Raw genomic sequence first — 22,437 nt, forward strand, 5'->3', positions numbered from 1 at the left:
CCATAGTTATTTTCAAATCAGATATAGAACATCAGCGGTTATGAAAGCCTAAGCATTTCATGCTGACGTAGTAATCCACAAATAACATTATACTTTGACATGTACTTTTGATGGAATTCACCTGGATAATAAAGGGGCGTAAATGAAAACATGCCCTGTGCACATGTTATGGAGTTGATTCCGTAAAGTGCGTCCCTTTCTCACCCGAGCATCCTGACCACTCACTGCAGGAGATATTGCTTTAATCATTATTAACGCATGCATGTCAAAATGATGCTATCGAAAATACCTCGTCGTGATCGACTATTACACGTGAAGTTTAGCAACTTGAAATTATTAAGTGTATCTAATGTGATCCAACGGAAGTGCAAAAACGAACATTAATTTATATTTGTGCTTCTTTGCTATGATGTATACAGAGGTATTTCTACATTTATTTTACGTTTATTTCCTTTCTTGTAAGGTGCCACTAACGACGTTGCTGATAATAGTCTTCCGATCTTCTAACTGGTGGAATTGGTAGCGACTTGTAAGAAGTTGCGAAAGGGCTACCTTGATGACGAGGAGGGGACTGGGTCCACATCTGGTAACTTGGCATGAGATTCAAAGAAGTAGGTGAGGTGGACGGAACAGAATGATTTGGAGAGTTCTGCCATCCCTGAACATTATTCCACGTTCCATTGGGATATATATAACCTGGAGGAACACGATAGACAGGCGAAAGGGGTGATACTGGTCGATTACGTGCTCGAGCACTTGATATTGATGATAGAGGAGAGGTTGGGCGAGTACGAGTATGAAAACTAGCATGAGGAGAACCTGGTACGTCTGTAAGAGTTCGATGGTGTCGTACATCTGAAGCTACAGGCGGTATCACTTCTTTACCAAGTGCTTGCATTCTGGTCATTATTGGAGTAATGTCATCCTCATCTTCATTAGCGTCACCAAGATTTTCTTTCGATGAAACTCCATTCTGTTCATGTTGTTTTGATTTGGTACTAGATATCCATTCCTTAACATCATCAACATCTTTGGATATGGTCGCTTCTAATCGGGACATTGAGTGTCTGTTACCAGAAACCATGCTTGCTTGACTTTTGGTCGGTTTAGAGGTATATGTAGGGTAATGGATCTGTCTTTGACCATCTGCTGGCCTTTTAGATTGCTGGCATGAACATTGTAATTTTCCCTTGTAAGGACACTCCGGTGGTCGTTTGCCACTGGCAATAACTGGGAGCAAACCATCAACATTTCTTCCTTCAATGACTTCACCGGTAGTATTAAACTTGGTTGACCCTTTTTCTGAAGACTGTTTGGAACCCGGTTCAGAAATTTGGCTGCGAGTAGACGCTTGGGATCCGTCGGTCAATACACTTAGATTTGGGGGTTCTTTCTGCCTTTGTTCCAAAATTTTGGCTAGCACTTCAGTTTTGTTATCATCCAAGTGGTGAGCTGCGTTCGCTTCTAATTTCATTTCATCTCTACTAATATCGGATGCATCGAATACGTCTTTGCTCTTTGTGGGTAACTGATCATCAGAGCTAATGTCAACTTCCAATTTGCCGTTCTCGAGTGCTAAATCTTCGTTCTTCTCCTTATTTTTGTTCTTCCTACGTAGAATAACAACTAGATATGTGAGATATGTAAGTGAAATTACTAGCAATGACACTAGAACGGCCACAATAATGATTTCGGTATTGCTATTCATTTCTGAATGGCGTGCATATGAAGCAGCGAAACAAAGCCTTTTGTTGTTGTTGTCTAGAAATGCAACTTTCTATATAGACTACAAGTTATCAGAAGGAAGGACTGTAGTGTTTGAAAAAAGTAAAAGCGTATTAAAAGAAGCAAAATGAGAAGATTATTGAATTGCGTCTCTTTTGTATAATGAAAAGCTGAAATTGCTTTTTCGTTGAAATTCTAATGCCCGGCCACTTTTCTTTGAGGCTTGAAATGGACTCTCCTGACGAAAATCCACCACAGGCCTTTTTTTTTTTTTTTAATTATTACCGAATCATCTTCATAAAACGGATTATACTTTGACGATGATTTATTGAATGAACCAGATGACTGGATTGCCTTGGGTCATGAACCAATGAAATGACTACATGTTTTGCTTTATACGATTTGCGAGTTCAAATTTGCGGATGCAAGACAACCACCTTTAGTACCACTCGGAGTGGGTATATCATCCAGGATATGTTGTTGTGGTTCGTACAAAATCAAGTTTGGAATATTACGATAGATATACTGGTATAAATGAAAGCAATAAGCAAAGCATACCTTTTTTTAACCTCTAGTGTTTCAATGAACTACACTTACATCTCTATACAATTCATCGATCTTCATTTGCATAAGGCACTTGCCAGGAATTTCTGGCTTTTGAAGCCAAGCTGTATACATGGGGTGGCTATCAGGTATCATCTTGATCAATTGATGACGAAGCATAGCCCATCCTTTGCCATTATAGTGCATATCCAATACACGAATGAGGCGGTGAAGATGGCCAAAAATCAAGGTATGGTACAACAACTTGTAGACCTGTTTATTGATGGTGAGGGATGTCAGCTGCTTGTATGTTTTATGGTTTCAAGACCGGTGATTTTTGAAAAGGAAACATCTTACCTCGTCAAGCTCATTTGCTTCTACACAGCTATCTGGAATCACATCCAATTCGACGCCGCACGACTTTCTCAGCGTTTCCTGGTGGGCTTTGATACCTCCGAAATCGCGTACAATGAAACCAATCAACTTCTTGGTCTTGCTATCAAACCGGGCTAGGGTATTTTGACCATGTGCTTCAAAGGCGACTCCGTTGTGTAGACATGGCGGTAGAAAAGCCTCAAGAGACAATCGGATGTAGCTGAGAGTAGCCAGTGGAAAATCATTATTAGCGCAAAACATAGCATCAGGTATAATGGAACTGTTGCTTACCTCTCAAGAAATTCTTCCTTCTTTTCATCCGTATCTAACCCCCAAACATGCTCCACCAAAGACTTGTTCGATTCGGCGTTCTGACATTTCTCCACTAATGCCGCGCATACAACAACTTGTTCTCCTCTCTCCGCGCAATTATTCTCAAATGCTTCCCGAACAACGGCGCTACAATGCTTAGCTACGTTGAAGTCATCATGTTTGTAGCATGCACTGGCGAGTTCTCGTTCAATTTGAAGGACATTTTTGTCGATAGTAAGCTTAGGCACTACGTTTTTGGAAAAGCCAGGTCCGAAATATGTTGTGTAAGGTGTAATGGTACGCAGCGCAGAGGACACCTTCATACCTAGGCAGAGTTTAAGAGAATATTCAGGTAGGACGTCTTCAACCACGACAGATCGTAGAGAAGTCAAAGCTTTGGCTGGGACGGAGATATTTGGAGGCAGAACAATAACGTTGGAAAAGTAATGATGAATGTTCGGAAGCTGAAGCTCATGAATGGGCAGCAAAACGTATTCATTGGGATTGGGAAGGGAAATTTCGGTTGAATTATCGAACAAGGCTTTTACCAAGGGTTCAGTCAGTTTCTCAAAGTCGCCTCTAAGATTTACACTTGCTCTTGGAACAGCAACCGCTCGAATTCTGGGATTGGACAAGTCGTACTCATCCCCGGAGATAACAGGCATAGGTGGAACGGTGTAGCGAGCCTTGTGCATCTAAAATACAATAAGATATTATTACATGATGACAGGTAACGTTCAGACTGCTGATCAAGAAAGCTTACTGGATGCGTAGCATGGCCTTCGAGAATGAGTTGTTCCCATTCGATGGGCGGAGATTGAAATGTTGGTAGCGGCTTGGGGTGGTCGTATATGTACTCTGTGCAGCCGAAATGTAAATATTACAATAAACAAAATATATTGGCAATGGAAGTTGACATACTTTGATTGATGATAGAGCTAGTCAGTTCCATAGAAATTTGTTGCATCAAGTGCTTATCCACGTTGATCGTAACGGCAAAGGAAGTCCAAAGTTTGCTGCCATCGATACGGCCACAGAGTTCAGAATTTGACATTACAGAAACTTGTGCCTGCATAAGGTCATATGTAGTCTTCTTCCAGTTGACATGGTCTTGTCCAAGCCAGAGCAAGTTCTGAAATAGTTATGCATAAAATATCATAAATTACATGCAGCGTAATCTGAAAACTTTTTTTTTTGACTTACCTCAGAAACATCGTTAGGACAAAGGGTATATATAGCTGGAAGCATGTCCATGGGGTCAAGCAATTTGACTTTATGTAAGCCATTTTCTGAGCAGAAAGACTCAACTATTGGAAGATTTTTCAAAGGGACGATAGAATGTATATCTTTCAGACCGAAGCGTACAGCATGCTGGTATACGACGATACAAAGGGCTGTAACGTCACTGCTAAGGTGGCTTGGGGAGGGAAGGACATAGGCAGACATCAAACCTTCTGTGACCAGACATGCCAGTAATCTGGACGATGTAGCGAACTGGGCGAAGTGAGATGTTCTAGATACGCTTGGAATAGGCATCTTCTTGGTGGTGTAGGAGAAAAAGAAGTTTCTGGAGACGAACACACCGATCGACTGGATGTTGTTTCTCGACGGGGATGAGGTGGTGACTTCTCAGGCGATTTTTTAACTCCGTCACTTATCAGATTTGAAACTCGCCAAGAAATTATCAGATCGGAATTGCCATAAACATTCACCGGCAGAAGTTGAAGTCAGAAAGCTGAAGACTGTCAAAATAGGCGACGGACAGTCAGATAACTATTGTTTCGTAAGGGGGCAACTTTTATTTGTTGTGAAACGAAAAAAAACTCAAAACGTAGATCACAAAGTGCCAACTCCATTTGAGTGCTGTAATGAAGCACACCGTTTGCCGTTTAACCCAGTCCAGTCTCTCAAGAACTCAGACTTTTCAACACGTGCGCTGACTAGGCCACAGTCAAAAATTATGACGGAATATAATATAATATAAAATTCGACTTTAATGTAGAAAAAAATCTTTTGCTAATGTCAGGCAAACATGAACTGTACAAATGGAAGTGCCTATTATATGAGTATATGTTGTGAATGTTGGGGTTGAATAAGGGAAGGGGTATAATCAAAAGACAATCTTGTCAAAAAAATTCTTTTAAAGAAATTGTGAGATGTAATGGTGTAACTCGTCGCTAATGACCCATGCAGTGTGCTTTTCACTTCGTTCGCGTTCAATCTCTTCCCAGTCAATACCTTCATCGCCTTTAATTTGGCGCAAATGTTTAATGTTGCGCTTAACAGATTGGCCAGACAGAAAATTTGCAACTTCGGCACGATCGTTAGGCTCCAAATGAGACATGATCTCGATCAATATGACGTCCATAGCAACTGGTACGACAGGAGGGTGAACAGAAATATGAATAGGTGCCTGAGATTGCATGGCTTCCACAATGGGAGAATGAGATTGAGCCTCGTGTGCCTGGTCATTACGCATGACTCCCATCAATCTTATGACACTTTTCGCAGCCTCAGATGAAGACAAGTGCTGTTGCTGGCGCAATGTTAAAATAGAATCCATCGTGGCGCAGTACAGATTGGCATCAAACGGGAAACACGTGTCAAAGTGACGTTGGAGACATTGATGGAGATTGGAGTGAGAGACGCGCTCAAAGGTGTTAATGTGATGCTGCATAGTCGCTATTTTGGTTTCTGCAGGGGCAGTTGCGGAGGTAAGTTGTCGGTACAATTCTTGTGGGTTCATGGGGACCAGCGGAGCCGATGATTTTCTAGCATGTTGGGGAGGGATGGGTACACTAATAGTACGTAAGCTGGGTGAGCTTTTAGCTGAGCTAATGTCAGAGACGCCACTGTCCATTGAAGCATTTTCATGCGATTTATCACATGGGACTTGCAGAGGTTTTCTTGATGCAAATGAGAGCCATTCGTTAACGGAACGAATGCCCTCTTCGTATTCCAATTCAAGACATGCCGACAGGATACCCTGCGCGTTTTCCATATTGAGCTCCTGCTGCCACCCTTTAGTGTACATCAATTTGATAGCGGTGTAGAGATGAATCAAATCTTCCTTTGTCTTGCGAGGGCCCAAGACCAAGTTCTTCATGCTAGAAGGTGTTGCCAATAGTTTCTTAAAGTAATTGGATTGGTACAAGACCATGGAATGCAGCTGCAAGCTCTCAGGGATAGCGGTGTCTTTCAACAATTCTTGACTTTTACGTAATGAAATTTGAACATCGCTATAAGTGCGTCCATGTATCCATAGCATTTCTCCAATGGAATTGGTGAGATTGGTTGGTGGTTTAGGCAAATTACTAGACTGGTGAACGTATCCATAGGTGTTGTCGACTGGCTCATCCATGAAGCCCGACAATGATATATCACCGATGGTTAAACTCAAGAAGGACGTTTGATCTCCAGATGTTAATGCTGCCATTGAAAGATAAAGAGGAATTGAAAAAAGAAATGGAGGAAAGTTTGATGCTTGGTGGGCAAATATATGACTGACGTTTTATAGAAAAAGGGGCAAGGAAAAAAAAATATTTTGAAGTGCGATGGCCATGACAGCAAAATGTACGCAATTGGATTGCACAGCTATACGTAGGCCAAAAATAACCCGAGCCACGTTATTATGAGCTGCGGGCGGCTGAGTGAGTGTTGCGGAATTAGCCAGGTGGTGTCACACACTTAATATGGAGCAGACTGTATGAATGGCTGAGCGAACAAACCACACAGTATTACGCAGTAAAAGAAAGTAACGCAACACAATCGGTGTAGAACAGGCGTAACCATGAGATAGACTCTTAGATTCATCCTTTAGCGCTTCCATAAACATAGATCTACTCTGCTTTGCATTGCTTTGCTCATCCCCCTGTCATGTATTTAGTATGGAAACACAAGACAAGCAGAAATTCGGGAACACTGTTTTGAGCAACTCGTCAATCACAGCCTAAACTGAACGGAGATGGTAAAGAATAAACCGGCGGAGGCCGCGCAGAATTTTTTTTTTTACTAAGGGTCATATATCTTCCATTTCTAAGTTATGGATGTCATTACATAAAGTCATATTCCGTAATACAGTTCGTCTCTCTATGTATTTTTTAAAAAATCTTGGTTTCCACACGAGTTATTTGCGCGATGTTTGCTTAGATTGCCGATTTATTTGCATAAGCAAGCCAAGAGCCAACTGGAATCTGCACCACGGTTTTGGTGCGGGTGCTTCTACGGGGCAACTCAGCCGCTTTGATATTAGAGGCTTGTTGATCCTACATAATTATTAAAAAAAAAAAAAATTGGGCATTATCATAGATCGGGGTTAGCAAATCACTGTCGCCATTATGACCGATAAGATGGGGGTTCTTAAGCTGAGGCCCTTACATGAATACGCTTTTTCATTCCGGTCACTAAGCTGTGATATTGCTTCTCAAGTTCATTTTTGAGTCGGTACTCCCGCACACCTTGTGGATTCATCCATTTTAGTAGCGCATCAATCTGAAGGTAGAATTTGGAAGGGTGCGGTACGGTATGAGTAAAATGCGGGAAGGAATTTTTGCAATCGGATAAGTCTACTCACTTCCTCCGGCTCGGTGTAACAGTACCACCTATCTAAGTAACCATCCTGGTTGGTTTCCAAGTTTGGGCCAAGGGCTGTTGATTTGCATAGAAGCCATTCCGCCTCCTTTGATAATCCTTGTGCACGCATTAATTGTATCACAAAGTCCATTCCTCCTCCACGACCACAAGGTAATTCCCCAATATCGTTAGACTCCGGTCCATTACGCGATGTCAGAACGTCAATGTCAGCATCGCTTGGGGATTGGACATAGAGACGACCAGTTCCATGCATGCAAGAGCCTCCAATATTATCAAAGTAATAATACTTATTAAAGAATCGATCGCGGCCAAGGGGTCGTACACGTAATGCGGCATACTTTCTCATGTCCTTTTCAATTTGCTCCAGCTAACGTGAAATACAAGAAGTTAGTCCGCATTGGTACTCCACAAGTGTATGATTCTGATGCTAGTCACGTAGTCATTGCTCATCTTACCTTTCTATGATGCTGTCTTTCGCTTTCGTCTAGTTTCCTACGTTGTTCTGCCTTCAGTCGCATTTCTTGACTCTTGGCCCGCGCTTCCGCCCGCTGTTGTTGATACATTTTCAATCTCCGGTTCTCCAAAGCTTCTCGTTCTAGCTGCCGCTGCTTTAGCTTTGCTTGTCGCGATTTGTGACGTGACTCGTGCTCGGCTCGTCGCTGAACTTTACGACTATTTCAATTGAAGACAGTAAGGACATCTGCATGCTGGAAAAGAAGCATCAACAACATGTATCAAATACTTACATGTCGTCCTCTTCCTCTTCTTCCTCTTCTTCATCATCGTCACTGGGAGCTTCGGATTCACTTTGCATAGAATCGTTTGTTGTGTCTTCAGCTTCAATTCCCGCATTCTCATTCCTATCTAGCTCCAGCCTTTCCGCCATGCTACATAGACAAACATGATATGAGTCAAACAAATAACGACAAGGATTTACACACAACAAAAATAGATACAAACATCCTCTTTAGCTCTCGGTTGACTTCAATTCGTTCCTTCCGCAGCTCCGTCATTTGCTCCTGGCAGCCTTCCATGTATTCCCTTTTTTAAAATTAAATCACCTTATGTAAGTCTTTCTCTTTTTTTTTTGGCCATTAATGGGCCCATTTCATATCCACTTACTTGATTACTGCACATTCATTGACAACGTGCACCAGAAAGTCAAGAATGTGGATCTTTTGCACTACGCTCAAAGTAGCATAAGCTGCATAAGCATCTTCTTCTTCGTCATCTTCAGATGGTAACAAGTGACGTATGATGTTATCCAAGTCCGGAACCATGGCTGGATTGGCAAGCTGTTTCGAAAGGGGTGGTGGAGTTTATACACAATCTATGAATAACCTCTTCGTTTGTTTCAACATCAAACCATTGTGCGACTAACGCTTACCTCATTTAGACAGCCGATCAAGGCCAGTTCCCATCCTTCACGATCGTTGGCCAGGCTTATAGGGCGTAGAGACCAACCTTTTCCAACATCAAACGCTTCATTACTACCCCAGCCCTTCTCGGAAATGGTAGTTCGTTCAAGCTGTAACACAACTTCTCCATCAGAAGAAAAGGAGACTTCCTCATCCTTCATTTGCACGTCACCATTGGTCTCCAAATCTGGCGTGTTTGTTCTGGTTGTTACAGCACTATAATCAATGGCTGGAGAAGCGCTTCGTGACGAGCTCTGTCCAAGTCCAGGAACCATAAGACTTCCAGTCACCATTGATGCAGCACCTGTGTTCTTCTTTCGGCGCTCACGTATTATGGTATTGAGTAAAGCAACATGAGCTTCGATAATCAGGTGGGACGCTGGGGTTGCCGATGTATAATGTAATGCTTGTTCAAAATCATCAATGCTGAAGGGTGATAGATGTAAAGGTTTGGAAAAGGTTGTCAAAAAATTCCAGATCAACAGGAATGACGTAAATTGCTTTTCAGGTACCCCAAGTTCATCAGACGCTACGGGTCGTAAACCATGGTTGCCAAGTGGATCGGTTATCTTGCGTCCAGCCTTGGCCTGCAGTGTGACATCTGGTTTTTCGAGGTCAGGTCGGCGGTAAACAGGCAAATCCAAGTCTTCGATTGGGTATTTCAAAGACATTAATCGCTTTCGAGTCTCCAATTCTTCTTCTTTCGACTTTGTTTTGCTGTGAGCGTCTTCTTCCTTCTCAGCGCTACCCTGCGGCTTTCTTTTGCGTGTTTTGAGCATTACCTTGTCCTTGGCTTCTTGCAAATCAGCGGGAAGTTGACTATCGATATCGTATTTTTCAGCAAATGCAGGTTTGACGATCCACGGTGCTCCGATATAAGATTCCTTCGATGCGCACTCTCTGATAACCTTCTTCAGCATATTTTTGGAATACGCTAATCTGTCGCGTCTAGAGTCTTTGTATCAGCAACTTGACTTCTTTACCAATTAGACTTCAGTTTACATTGAAATCTTGACTTACTTCAATTCAGCAGAGGAGATGGTTCTGATACAATCTTCAATTCCCTCCAAATCTTGATCTATTAGTTGCACTTTGTATTGACGCTTTTCGACATTCTTATCGGATTCCATGTCGTGAACATCGCCGTTCATTCCATTTTCGTTTGGAGTGACAGGTGTTGCTTCAACAACATCGAGAATTCGTGCGTTATACCTAGTAATATTGTATAGAAGATATGAGCATATACATGGTATGATTTTTAAAATAGTGATCTAGAACGATCACTCACATTACGCCATCATCCCACTTGCAATGAACTATTTCTCCTGGTAAATATCGATCCAAGAAGTATGAATATACATCCTCAACAACGGCTTCCAGTCGATCCGTACCTGACATACGAAATATCAATAAGTGTTTGAAGCCTTATAGATCTTGTGAATAGCAGATGAGAGTGTTTCACTTACGAAATTGCAGCCTCTTGAGTACACACGCCTTCAATTGTTCTGGGAAGCGATCACCGACGCGTTCTTTTTCCTTTCGTTCACTGGCTACGGCTTCTGCGTAAGTCAAGTTTGATCGGCCAGTGGTTTCGCATTGCCAAATGGGTTGTCGATAAAGCATTAAGCGGTGTAGGTACAATCTGACGAAAGAAATCGCAAGTCAAGTATAGTGTGCACAAATAATAAATAATAATCAAAACAAAGAGGTTAAGTTGGATACATCAAACATAATGCGTCCATTATTCACGATGTAATGATATCTTTGGTCCACAACTGTATTTGCGCATCGTAAAAACAGCTTGCGATAAAAAGGATACTCATAGTCCATGAAGATTTCGTTGCTCATTGGCAAATACCAAACTTGCTTATTTTTCAATCCTTTTTCACCGGATTCTAAGCTCGGTACTTTGATCTCTGGTAGTCGCTTACGTTTAAGTAACGGCATATTGGCTAGTATTTAGAGGTGGGCAAATATTAAGACGGTATATGTTTGGTTTGTGTAGATGTTGAGGAAATGTTGGTATCGGAAGAAAAATAGTCGTGACGGTAAGGAGCTGGTCAGTCGCTTCAAATACTTCAACGGGTTTTCAGCGGGCTTGAGCAAACGTGTAGGATGAGGATGGAGTTCGATATGAGCTGGTAACGAAAGGTCATTTGTATGCAACTTACCAAGACTTGCTATTTGGATAAATTGCGAATTCAGGTGGGGGTTGGCACGCAGGTTCAAAGAAAACGACGTGCCTCAAGACCACCACTCCCAACACGGTATATTGGCCACGGCCAGTTTTTTGAAGAAGCAGTCCGACGAGCAGTCAAGTCCTGCCTCTGGTTTGTGTTTCGAGCCAGCCAGACGTCAGCCCGGGCGGAGATTAAACAAAACCAGCACCCGTCTTCTTGGCTGTAATCACCTTCATCCACAGCCATCTTACCAAAACATGTCCGGAGTGACGAGAAGACGTGTTGCTGGCGGTGGAACAAGCTCGACTACTGAAGGAAATGGAACAACTTCGGCAGACATCTCTTATGCACCCAGCACACCAAGCGAAGAAAGAAAGATTGCTTACGATCCCAAGGACCTCGAAGACGACAAGGACAGGAAAGAACCGAAATTAACCTTGATGGAGGAAGTCCTACTTCTGGGACTGAAAGATAGACAGGTTAGTGATACTCCGGTATCAGATTAAACTCTTCATGATGTTGCATTTCTTGCTCCCAGTTCAGTATAGCGGAGCGACTTATTAAACTGCTGCATTGACAACCTCTATAGGGATATCTATCTTTTTGGAACGATAATATTAGTTATGCTCTGCGTGGATGCATAGTAATGGAACTGGCTTTTCGTGGCCGAATAGCGATGGTGAAAGACAGCAATAGACGAAAATTTGAACTTTCAGATCGACATATCGAAGTTATAAGCGAACGTTTGACCGGCGAAGTTCTTCTAGATGAAGCTTTGAAAATGATGAAGATCAGTGAGCCCATGAGTGTGGCGAGCTGGATTGATCTCATGAGCGGTACGTCTCGATACAATTAATGTGGAAGGATAACTTTTTTTCGTCCTTCCAAATTTTGTGAAATCTCACAGTTTACTGCAATCATTCTGATCCATACACAATATTCTTGTAGGCGAAACGTGGAACGTTATGAAAATTGGATACCAACTCAAGCAAGTCCGAGAGCGCCTGGCAAAAGGACTAGTCGACAAAGGAATTTTACGAACAGAAAAGCGAAACTTCCTTCTTTTCGACATGGCAACACACCCAATTGCCGATATGGCTGTAAAAGACGAAATTATCAAGCGTGTTTGCACAACTTTGGTGTCAAGGACTACACCAGCATCATTTGATTCTCAATCCGGCCTTCGTAATGGATATTTGCGGACGGTCGCAATGATATGCTCTGCTTACGCTGCAAACGTTCTTGAAAACTCACTGTTTTCACTCAGTTACGATATGCGAGAAAAGGCGTTTGCCAAGGTCGACGAATATCTTGCAGACTTCTCCACATGGCCATTTACAGGAACTGGCAGTAAAGTTAATGTCCACTCAGGAACAGAGTTATCGATGGAGGTTGTATCTGCTGTCCTAAATGTGTTCACCAAAATGGACTCAATTGTAAGTGTAATGTTTATTAGTATTGTTGCTGTACTGACCAATGATACTTGTTCCTTTGAACTTCCCATCACTAATCTGTTTCATTTTCTTGATTCCATTGATAGCTTTGAGACAGTCCACAATGTAATCAGGGTGTATTTAGTGCAAAGAGATTGCTGATGGGTGTAAAAAACCGAATTAAATCATTGAATCGCTCTTTTTGAACCAGCTGTATTGTTTCTCCTACTTCATTATAGAAAAAATCATCCTCACTGGTAGACTTCTATCTTTCTACTACCAGATGAACCCATTTACGTTGACTCTTACATCAACCTTTTAACCCATAAATGTTAAATCTGTGCCATTAGATGTACGAGTCTACTTTTTTTATTTTGTATGTAGCCATAATACTCAATGAGCTACATAAGTTTAGACTACGGAAGGGGGGGGATTAAAATTGATAGATGAAATGTGTGATAAGAATTCAAGAGCACATAATCCAAGATACTATATCAGCTACATAATTCAGGATATCTATCCTAAAAATCTTGAGCATTGTCTGTATCTACTATAGTTCACTTCTTCCAATCGTCAATCCATTCTCGCTCATGGTAACCAATCTGTTCAATAAACTGATAACTTACAAATGGCACGTTTTCGATAGCAAGTGCGATTTTCGATAGTGTGACTTCCAAACGAAAGATGTTTTATATTTGGGGGAGGGGAATTTTTGAAGTGTCGAGATTCACTTATTCATCTACCATCTCCAGAATGTCAGATAAAGCTCCTAGCTATGCCATCCTTTGGGCATCGCAAACAGGAAACGCTGAATGGATCGCCAAAGCTATACACAAAGAAGCTCAATCCCGCGGATTTACTGGAGAGTGCTTCGTCATGAATGAATTTGAATTGGTTAGTCTTGAGACAGTTTAACACCGGTAAAAGACAGTAACCGGCGAAATAGTTTGATTTACACTTTCCAATTTCTAATACAGGCCAACATGGACAAGACCGGTGTGTTGATATTTGTCACCTCCAATACCGGCGATGGTGATCCGCCGGATAACTCTTCAAAGTTTTGGCGCTTCCTTCGCCGCCAGAAGCAAAAGGATTATCTTGCACAGGCTAAGATAACTGTGCTTGGACTTGGAGACACCAACTACACCAATTTCAATAACAGTGCAGTGAGATTAGAAAAGAAGGTTAAGGAATTGGGAGCCACGGTATTCTATGAAAAGGGTATGGCCGACGATGCCGAAGGGTAAGTTCATCGCCGGCTTTCTCGCCACAAGACATATATGTGACCCTGTTCATTTTTACAGCTTGGAAAATGTTGTTGATCCATGGATTGCCAACCTTTGGTCGGTCCTTGCTGAAATTTGTCAACAGAAAGTATCGGAAGGTGATCAAACGGCAGAAATCACAAAGGGGGTGTCCGAGGTGGAGATAGCACCAATGACGGCTGCCGAGAAAGCTGCGCAGGAACCGTTCTCTATGACTGAACGTCGATCCACCATCCCTGAAACAGTTGCACCTTACACCGGCCTTCCCAACTCTCTTGTAAAGGGTACCCAAATTAACGGCGATTCAAAACCAGCTGCACCATTGAGTCATAAAATTCATGTTGATACCAGTGCTTTGGAAAACGCAACACAGCTTACAGGTTTGCCTCGTGTGCCTGCTGCATATATTAAGCTTGTAAAGGTGGAGAAAAATGCAGAGAAGCCTCTGACAGAAAAGCTCCCTCGTTTCGTTTACACACCAACCCCCATCATTGAAGCAACCGTCAGTAAAGTCTCTTGCATTTCGAGAAAGGGTGCCTTGAAAAGAACTTTACACCTGGAGCTCGACCTTGGCGAACATACAGATTTCCAACCTGGTGATGCTTTCGGTGTCATTGCTCCTAACGATGAAGACCTTGTGCAAGCTATTTTGACACGATTGGGTATCAAGACAGCTGAAGAAGAAATGCAACAGTTTTCCGTGGAAGGCGATGGTAATTAAATATGAAGATGATGATCGAATCGCGAATGAATTATAGCTGACTAGCTGATATGTTGTACTAGATCTTCCATCACATCTCAAGCATGCGTCAGGTGTCACATTGATCGACTTGTTCAGATACGGTCTTGACCTCACAACTGCTCCAAGAAAGGCGTTATTGCGCATGCTTGGAGAATACACCAGCGATGCTCAAGAGAAGAACCTACTGATGTTCTTGTGCAGTAAGCAAGGTATGTTATAAAAATTCGAAACAATACTTGTGTGTATGGGGCCAAAATCATTTGCAGCGGTTAATCTTGTTGTACAGGTTTGGCACAGTTCAATTCTCTTCGCGATCAGCAGCCGACTTTGCTTGATCTTCTCGTCAGCTTCCCATCCTGCAATCCTCCCATCGAGCGTTTGCTCGATACTTTACCTGCTCATATGCCGCGCTATTACTCCATCGCCAATTCGCCACTCGCTCATCCACACGCCATCCGATTTGCTTTCAACATTGTGCAATACACCACTCCTGAACCCTATAATGTTGCTCGAAAGGGTGTTGCTACGACTTGGCTTGATAACCTCACCGGACTAGTAGAAGCTGCTACCAGCAGTGATAATACTGCCCCTGTTGTCGAGATCCCCGTATCTCAGAGAATTTCCGTTCCAATCTTCTTCAAGATTAACAACAATGGATTTGTACTGCCCACCGATACTACCAAACCTCTCCTATTGATCGGCCCTGGTACCGGTATTGCGCCCTTCATTGGTTTCCTGGAACACCGCGACAAACAACGCCAAATTAGACGCTCTCTTGGTGGCGTTGGTGCTTTCCCCGACCGCGATATTGCTACTGAATTTGGTGAAATTCGTGTGTATTATGGTTTCCGCGAGCGCTCAAAGGATTATCTATTCGATGCCGAATTGAAGGAATTTGTTGATCGAGATGTAATTACACATTTGGAGCTAGCTGTCAGTAGAGAATCAGAGAACAAAGTCTACGTGCAAGATTTGATTCGACGTGATCAGAAAGACCTGTACGACTTTATTGTCAACAAGGGTGCGTTGATTTACGTTTGCGGGTAAGTAGCATCCAATTCATTATGCTGACCGTTGTATCTGACTGAAATCTGACATAACTTGCACAGTGACGCAAAGGGAATGGCGACTGGTGTCCATGAAGCTTTGGCCAATATGTTGGTCGAAAATGAACAATTAGAGAAAATGGAAGCTATGAAGACGCTGACAAGATGGATCACCGAGAAAAAATACCTTAGAGATTTGGTAAGTTTTGCTCTTGTCGTATTAACTCCAACATTGTTGAATACTAACCTGTCACATTATAGTGGGCATAATATGTTTCTTTATAATATATCTTTTAACCCATGTTCACCTTCAAATATGGTATAGTGTTTGATACATTAAGCAAATGCGTGTCTATTGTCGATAATTTTTATTGTGTATACGCGGCCGCCTTTTGAAATTTTATGTAAATTTTACTTTTTTTACCATGCTGTTGTTCCAGCAACGAAACGAATGCAATGATATCACCTCTCCACCAAATATGAAATTATGCAAGGGTAGCTAATTGGGAGTCAATGACAGCCTTAACATCTGCATTAGCAGGGGGATTGGCAGAAACTAAAAGAGGTGATCATGGAAATGAATAAAGTATTAGTGAACGCACATATCTTGACAACAGTCTTTCCACGCCATATCCGAACACTACTACATACCTGCTTCCTTGAAACGAGCAATATTTTTGGCGACCTGAGGGTTGGTCTTGTCGATCGTCCAACTCTGAACAAGAGCCTTCAACGCCAAAAGCATGCTACCTTTACGCAGATAAATTTCGAATCCAAGCAGGTGAGTCTGAATATGCTTAGGTGCAACTTGCTCAAGTGGTCGTACCCACTCAAGAGCACTAGCTAATGCATCAGTGGTCTTGAGGTATTTTTCACCCTCTGGGTCCTCATCTGTTGGCTTCTTTACATCCACCTTCTTAGGAGCCTCCTCCTTGACTTGTTCTGCAAAAATTTCGCCGGGTTAATGTTCCTTCGTAGGCTAATGTTGTATGCTGTAGCAAAACTAACCTTTCTTTGGTGGTTTGTTCTCCTTTTGAGCCTTGAGCTCTGCCTTGCGTGCCTTATTACGTGCCTTTTTCTTCTCGGCTTCAGACATGTTTGCTTCGTCCATACCGTTGGCTCCGCTTGGCTTATCGGCAAGAGAAGTATATGCCTGAAATCATACAAGTTCACATTTTTTAATTTTCTACTTCCTCACACCGGTCAAACGCAAATCTGTGATAGTGTTCCATACCTTGACTGCTCCAACGGCCGCTCTAACGAAGTAGTGACTGCCTTTAAGGTTATCTTCGAAACGAATAGTACTATAGGATTGTTAATGAGTGAATCTATAACAAATTGGGACATTGATGCGGGAGGGTATACATACTCAACATAAGATCTCAAAGTTGTCTTTCTCAAGCAATAGGTATGGAAGTCAAATTGGTCATCAAATATATCGCTGAAGAATTTTTCCACAGTATGGTACCGCTTCAAGGCTTTGCCCTTCTGGCCTTGTCGAAGGTAGCTATCACCTTCCTCCAGAGTGAGCCACATACACTGCATATCAGTGAGATCTTGCAATGGCGAGGCGGCATCAGGCTAAGACGGAGGTATCATTAGTATGCTGAAGGCAATGGGTGGTCAACATATGAAGCAGGTGCACAACATACCCTTGTGAACAATCCCAGAATTTTCTCTGCTTCTTCAATTTTATCATTTCGAATATAGTACTTAGCGCACTTCGAGTTGATAAAACGATCTTGAAGATCCATTTCACGAGCTTCATTCATGACTCGTGCGGCAGCTTCCAAGTCCCCTCCGTGCTAACATTAAGTATGTTGAGTGAGATATTTTTGAAGCAAGGCATGGCTAATCTAACAAATATCACGTACCTTCAAAATTCTACCCTTGGTCATGTAGAGTTCCACAAGAGTAGGGGTATGCTCAATTGCTTTATCGATGGTCTTCAAAGCAAGTTCAGTCTTACGCTGCTTATCATAATGTTGGGCAAGGAAATACAATGTCCACAAGTATGCAGTTGGTGGTTCAACGACTGTAGTAGTAAAAAAATCCCACTTGTTAGAAGAAACCGAAATGTTGACGAGTTCAAATCATATATATATAGTGATACGCACCTTTCTCGTCCTGCTCTTCATTAAAATGGCCAGTTTTTTCCAGTGAAACTTCATATCCAGTAACAAGTTCCTCAACAATTTTCTCCTTTGCCGAATCAGAGTACAATCGCTTGATGTCAACGAATAGAGAAGGAACACCCTTTCTAAGAGCACTCTGTAAATACGCGTCGGCACGGTTTCTGAAGTTATCTCCAGAAGCATAGTTGAGAGGTAAGTTTCTAGCAGCAGTAGATCTTGGGAAGTCTGATTGGATATCGTCGAAAATCTTAAGCATAGCTGATTGTTGCTCGGATGTGAGATTATCTGACAAAAAAACAATCATCAATACCTTCAAGGCACTCTAGGCGCGAAATACGGTGGATGTTATGGCCTACCAGCATTCAAACCCTTTACTGCAATGAGGCCCTTGATATAAGAGTAATTATCAGGGTTCTCCGAGATCAATAGTCGATAAGCAGTTTCAGCTTCCTCTAATCTGTTAAGCTTCAACAAGAACTCGGCCTTTTTTACTTTCCAAGCTCGCTTGTCGCACACCTTTGGTTCAACTGTCTCCAGGTGTTCCAACGCTTTCTCAATATCGCCTGACTCTTCTAAAAGGGAGTTGTGATACATGAGAAGTTCGGATTGTTCGAAATTGACCGATTGTTCACGGAGAGCGCTTTCGTGTGCTTCAAGCACTTGGATAGCAATGTCGTACTTTCCGACCAGTTGATAAGCGAGAGCAACGCCGATCCAGAATGGAGGATTAGTAGGTTTGGCTTGGAGAAGCTGAGTGCGAGTCTCAATGAGTGCATCATAATGGCGCATTTGAGTCTGGAGGAGAGCGAAATCTCGCAGAATTTGCATGTCGCTTTTGTTATACTTGAGAGCGTGTGTGTAGCACTTAGCAGCCTCTTCGTAATTTTTATCCGATCGATAAAGCAATCCAAAGACGTGCCAGCCTAAAGAGATTGGATGGTCAGGGATGAGCCCACATTCTGCAAAAGCATTCCATATGTCATTCATACTTACAGATATGAGATGTGAGATCGAAACGTAAGCCCTTTTTGACAAACTCGTATCCTTCTTCCTTCTTTTCCAGATTGTTCAAGAAAAGACCTTTCATAGCAAGGGTTTCTAGATTTGCAAGTTAGTAACAGCGGGAGTGTAGCGATCTAACAGGATTGGTCAATCGCTAACGTACCACCATGCTCAGGAAACTTTTTCAGAATGGTATCGGCTAGCTTCAAGCCTTTTTTGTACTGCTTATGCTCATAGTTTCTCTGCGATTGAATGAGCTTGGTGAGCTGACTGGGAATTTGTGGCCGAGAATGTGGGAGCTGTTTTACTTACAAGTATATTTTTGAATATGGCGTTCTCCTTAGCAGGAAGCTCTCTCTTTGCGTTCATCTCTGAGGCTGGACGTGATTAAAATGCACAAAGGTACGGTAGGTTATTTTTTTGAAGCCCAACTCGCAAGACTTGGAAAAGCCACGAGAAATGCTTACGTCACGAGATGAATGTTGAATGGCAACACGGTGAAAGGGGCAATCGGTGCACTTTATTGACGGTATTGGTATTCTATCAACATGATGTCGTACTACGAAACGATATGGAAAGTCGAAAAATATTCAATTATAAACTATGCATTTTTGACCAATTTACTACCGTATCTTCTATACTGCATAGAAAATTTCGAAATTTTGAAAGTAGGACAATGGTTTTTTAAGCCGATGTCTGATTCTAGCCACTGAGAGTGATATCCACGCGTTGTATACCACGGTCTAATTCTACATGTCTTCTTGATGAGACAATAGTATATTCTTCTTTGCCGTCTTCCACACAGATGACATGGAGAAGACATGTGTTGCTCAACTTTTAAGTCCACTTGCTAGAGGCCGGATAACCAAATGTTTCTAGCAACATTTTATTTCGTCATGTAGTTTGAAATTTCCTACCTTTTTATACACAGTATAATAGCAGTAATAGACGTTTTTCCTTGTCAAATCTCATTAGATTGTTCAAAAGCATACCTCAGTGAAATCCAGCCTTACATAATATTGCTTGACATCGGCTAGGTCGCTGCTCGTCTTTTGGGGCCAATTGTTTAATGAAATAAGTCAATGATGTTGGATCAAACTTGACGTTGTACCTATTGTATATTCCTCATTCTTTTTCAATTCATATAGCGGCCAAACGCTAAGACCAATATCCATTCATAGCGTTGGAACAAGAAACCAAGCCGAAACCATTTTCGTACTCAGGAAGGATTTCGACCTGTGGCTTGAGTAAGCCTAAATTTGCAGGTCCGCGACGACACCTTCATTGGATTGATCACGATACTGCATGCAACCACCATTACCCTCGAGCTCACAGGGCTCTCTCACTAACGCCCTACAATCCGGATCTGGATCTGGAATGCGATACAATAATATGCTCCAGCAACAATTGCAACAAAACTCCATGCAAGCTCACGATTCCCGATATGAGTATACCAATTACCAAAATATCGTACTGGCCAATCAAAATCTAATGCAACAGCAACAACTTCAGCAAGCAAAGAAAATCAACTCGGATCAACTTGCGCAGAGATCCTTGCAAGCGGAAGAGAGGATTTATGCTCTAATTTTGGATTTGATGAACCCCAACCTTCGTGAACAGGCTCTTCTCGAGCTTAGCAAAAAGCGCGAGATGTATGACGACCTTGCTATCATCCTATGGCACTCATATGGTAAGAGTGGGCATTTTAAAATTGCCAAGAATTCATCCAGTGATAGCTTTCTTATTTTTGTTGGATATACTAGGTGTCGTGTCGATTCTTCTGCAAGAAATTATTTCAGTGTACCCCCTATTATCTCCACCCGCACTCACTGCCGTTGCATCCAACCGTGTTTGTAATGCTCTAGCTCTACTCCAATGTATTGCTAGCCATAGTGCCACCAGGCCACTTTTACTTAATGGTAAGTTTTTTTCCATGGCCATTTGTTTAGCATGAGATAAAATGGCTGATCCCATATGTATGATTCAGCCCACATTCCACTATTTCTATACCCTTTTTTGAACACCACAAGCAAAACAAGAGCGTTTGAATATTTGCGCTTGACCAGTCTTGGTGTCATTGGAGCTTTTGTGAAGGTAGGACTATGTTCTATGGTACAAACGTGCGACAGCTCGATGCTAAAAATTTTGAAAACATCTAGAATGACAATTCTGAAGTGATCAACTTTTTACTGTCGACTGAGATCATTCCCCTATGTCTTAGAACGATGGAAAATGGGAGCGAGCTGTCTAGAACGGTGGCAATCTTCATTGTACAGAAAATACTGATGGATGATGCTGGACTAGTCTACATTTGCCAAACATACGAAAGATTCTATGCGGTTACAACTGTTCTAAATGATATGGTTAGTCAGCTGGCCGAGACTCAGTCCATTCGACTTCTCAAGCACGTCATTCGATGTTATTTGAGGTTGAGTGAAAATCCAAGGTAATCCTCGTTGTTCTCAATGCATAGCTGTTTGCGATTTCCGTCATTGATAAAACTTCATATCCATAGAGCAAGAGAAGCACTTCGACAGTGTTTGCCTGACGAGCTAAGAGACGCTACTTTTGCCGGTATTTTAAGAGACGATATCACCAGCCAAAGATACTTAAATCAACTCTTGATCAACCTCTTGGGCAACTGAACTACTCATTGACTGTAGAACCTTACTATTATTTTTGTTCATATTTTCAATGTTAACAACATCTGTAAATGCTGTAATCATCTTTGATTCTCCCCCCTACAGTTTTGGATTATTTCTCCCCTCCGCCTTGGTACATACAAAATACACTCACACTGCACTGGGATAGATTCACAGTACATTTTTGTACATCAAATGTCAATATGGTACCGTAATATAAACAGTATATAAAAAAACTATATAAAACTTCTTTAAATGTTGAAAATAAACGAGTATACTGTCTCAAAATATTTCGCGAACCTCCAAGATATTTACAAACTGTTTGGAATTTGCATTCGCATTGGCTTGTTCTATTTTTGTCGGCTGGCTTCAGGCGCTAATTTGTAGAAAAGCATTGAGAAACACATTGCTTTTATAGAGGGTGAAAAAATGATACTTAGTGGATCTGGTCATTCTGCCTCTACAGAATATCAGCTTGTCATATATAGAAATCTTGTGGAAGGAGGTAAAGAAAAAAGACTAATGAGCATGCTAGATCATGCTGCCATCGAAGGATCTCATTTGGTACACTTGTAAATCTTTGATGGATTTTTGATATGGTACCACCTGCAGCAGCGATCGACAGATATTCTATGACCCACACTATGTTCTTGACGTCGACGCAAAAACACATTAATTCATGTCCAAACCCTGTTGAAAAGTAAAGCAAGCTACATTTGCTAACGACAAAGTATTGTTGGAATGGCCGAATAACAATCTCATCCCCTGTTTTAGAAGAACTTCATAGGATAAAGATACCCTTTCTCACAAATGATCGCCATCGACATAGTTCTTTAGGCGGCAATCATTTGTGACGCTGTTAAGGAAATGCAATTACGGATAAACGGATGCCCTCAGGCGCTTTGGTTTAGTGAGGGAGACAGGAATAATTATGGAGACATCCATGCTAAATATCATTACTGCAAGTTCTTCATTCATCCAAGCTCCTCCACAGTCTCCAAGTTCTAAGGTTCCGAGATTCCAAAT

The 22,437-nt window shown here is 41.9% G+C and overlaps 8 protein-coding genes across 8 annotated transcripts; 3 read left to right on the forward strand and 5 right to left on the reverse strand.

The window, feature by feature from the left end:
- Positions 1 to 469: 469 nt before the first annotated feature.
- On the reverse strand, positions 470 to 1,708 carry K450DRAFT_269758 (uncharacterized protein; the record flags this gene model as incomplete). The annotated part of the gene is made up of 1 exon (XM_051592937.1): positions 470 to 1,708. The coding sequence occupies one exon, from the start codon at positions 1,706 to 1,708 to the stop codon at positions 470 to 472; it is 1,239 nt and encodes a 412-aa protein (XP_051446976.1).
- A 296-nt stretch (positions 1,709 to 2,004) lies between these two features.
- Positions 2,005 to 4,534, reverse strand: K450DRAFT_230175 (uncharacterized protein). Its single transcript, XM_051587209.1, has 7 exons — positions 4,159 to 4,534; positions 3,877 to 4,087; positions 3,719 to 3,813; positions 2,935 to 3,650; positions 2,626 to 2,863; positions 2,323 to 2,541; positions 2,005 to 2,250 (listed from the first exon to the last, which is right to left on the reverse strand). Exons 1-7 carry the CDS (start codon positions 4,489 to 4,491, stop codon positions 2,119 to 2,121), a joined length of 1,944 nt encoding a protein of 647 aa, XP_051446977.1. The 5' UTR covers positions 4,492 to 4,534; the 3' UTR covers positions 2,005 to 2,118.
- Positions 4,535 to 4,916: 382 nt separating this feature from the next.
- Positions 4,917 to 6,452, reverse strand: K450DRAFT_230179 (uncharacterized protein). The gene has a single exon (XM_051587210.1). It carries the CDS (start codon positions 6,389 to 6,391, stop codon positions 5,096 to 5,098), a length of 1,296 nt encoding a protein of 431 aa, XP_051446978.1. The 5' UTR covers positions 6,392 to 6,452; the 3' UTR covers positions 4,917 to 5,095.
- Positions 6,453 to 6,918: 466 nt separating this feature from the next.
- K450DRAFT_230184 (uncharacterized protein) lies at positions 6,919 to 11,259 on the reverse strand. Its single transcript, XM_051587211.1, has 13 exons — positions 11,138 to 11,259; positions 10,786 to 11,063; positions 10,433 to 10,608; positions 10,255 to 10,357; positions 9,987 to 10,178; positions 8,936 to 9,914; positions 8,671 to 8,843; positions 8,509 to 8,589; positions 8,295 to 8,435; positions 8,004 to 8,220; positions 7,529 to 7,915; positions 7,333 to 7,446; positions 6,919 to 7,220 (listed from the first exon to the last, which is right to left on the reverse strand). Exons 2-13 carry the CDS (start codon positions 10,911 to 10,913, stop codon positions 7,101 to 7,103), a joined length of 2,811 nt encoding a protein of 936 aa, XP_051446979.1. The 5' UTR covers positions 10,914 to 11,063; positions 11,138 to 11,259; the 3' UTR covers positions 6,919 to 7,100.
- Positions 11,260 to 11,403: 144 nt separating this feature from the next.
- K450DRAFT_171744 (uncharacterized protein) lies at positions 11,404 to 12,741 on the forward strand (the record flags this gene model as incomplete). Its single annotated transcript, XM_051584150.1, has 3 exons — positions 11,404 to 11,625; positions 11,736 to 11,982; positions 12,095 to 12,741. 3 exons carry the CDS (start codon positions 11,404 to 11,406, stop codon positions 12,739 to 12,741), a joined length of 1,116 nt encoding a protein of 371 aa, XP_051446980.1.
- A 542-nt stretch (positions 12,742 to 13,283) lies between these two features.
- K450DRAFT_230196 (uncharacterized protein) lies at positions 13,284 to 16,053 on the forward strand. The gene is made up of 7 exons (XM_051587212.1): positions 13,284 to 13,473; positions 13,557 to 13,822; positions 13,884 to 14,557; positions 14,628 to 14,795; positions 14,873 to 15,629; positions 15,696 to 15,831; positions 15,894 to 16,053. The coding sequence occupies exons 1-7, from the start codon at positions 13,333 to 13,335 to the stop codon at positions 15,900 to 15,902; spliced, it is 2,151 nt and encodes a 716-aa protein (XP_051446981.1). The 5' UTR covers positions 13,284 to 13,332; the 3' UTR covers positions 15,903 to 16,053.
- Positions 15,862 to 19,171, reverse strand: K450DRAFT_230199 (uncharacterized protein). Its single transcript, XM_051587213.1, has 12 exons — positions 19,082 to 19,171; positions 18,933 to 19,011; positions 18,761 to 18,865; positions 18,124 to 18,690; positions 17,750 to 18,052; positions 17,507 to 17,667; positions 17,285 to 17,437; positions 17,002 to 17,213; positions 16,867 to 16,936; positions 16,641 to 16,785; positions 16,284 to 16,574; positions 15,862 to 16,188 (listed from the first exon to the last, which is right to left on the reverse strand). The coding sequence occupies exons 1-12, from the start codon at positions 19,136 to 19,138 to the stop codon at positions 16,118 to 16,120; spliced, it is 2,214 nt and encodes a 737-aa protein (XP_051446982.1). The 5' UTR covers positions 19,139 to 19,171; the 3' UTR covers positions 15,862 to 16,117.
- Positions 19,172 to 20,040: 869 nt separating this feature from the next.
- K450DRAFT_230209 (uncharacterized protein) lies at positions 20,041 to 21,696 on the forward strand. The gene is made up of 5 exons (XM_051587214.1): positions 20,041 to 20,459; positions 20,533 to 20,688; positions 20,757 to 20,863; positions 20,929 to 21,215; positions 21,285 to 21,696. The coding sequence occupies exons 1-5, from the start codon at positions 20,075 to 20,077 to the stop codon at positions 21,412 to 21,414; spliced, it is 1,065 nt and encodes a 354-aa protein (XP_051446983.1). The 5' UTR covers positions 20,041 to 20,074; the 3' UTR covers positions 21,415 to 21,696.
- Positions 21,697 to 22,437: the final 741 nt, after the last annotated feature.

The sequence above is a fragment of the Umbelopsis ramanniana genome, assembly GCF_025399195.1.
Source record: "Umbelopsis ramanniana AG unplaced genomic scaffold K450scaffold_12, whole genome shotgun sequence".
NCBI lineage: Eukaryota > Fungi > Mucoromycota > Umbelopsidomycetes > Umbelopsidales > Umbelopsidaceae > Umbelopsis > Umbelopsis ramanniana.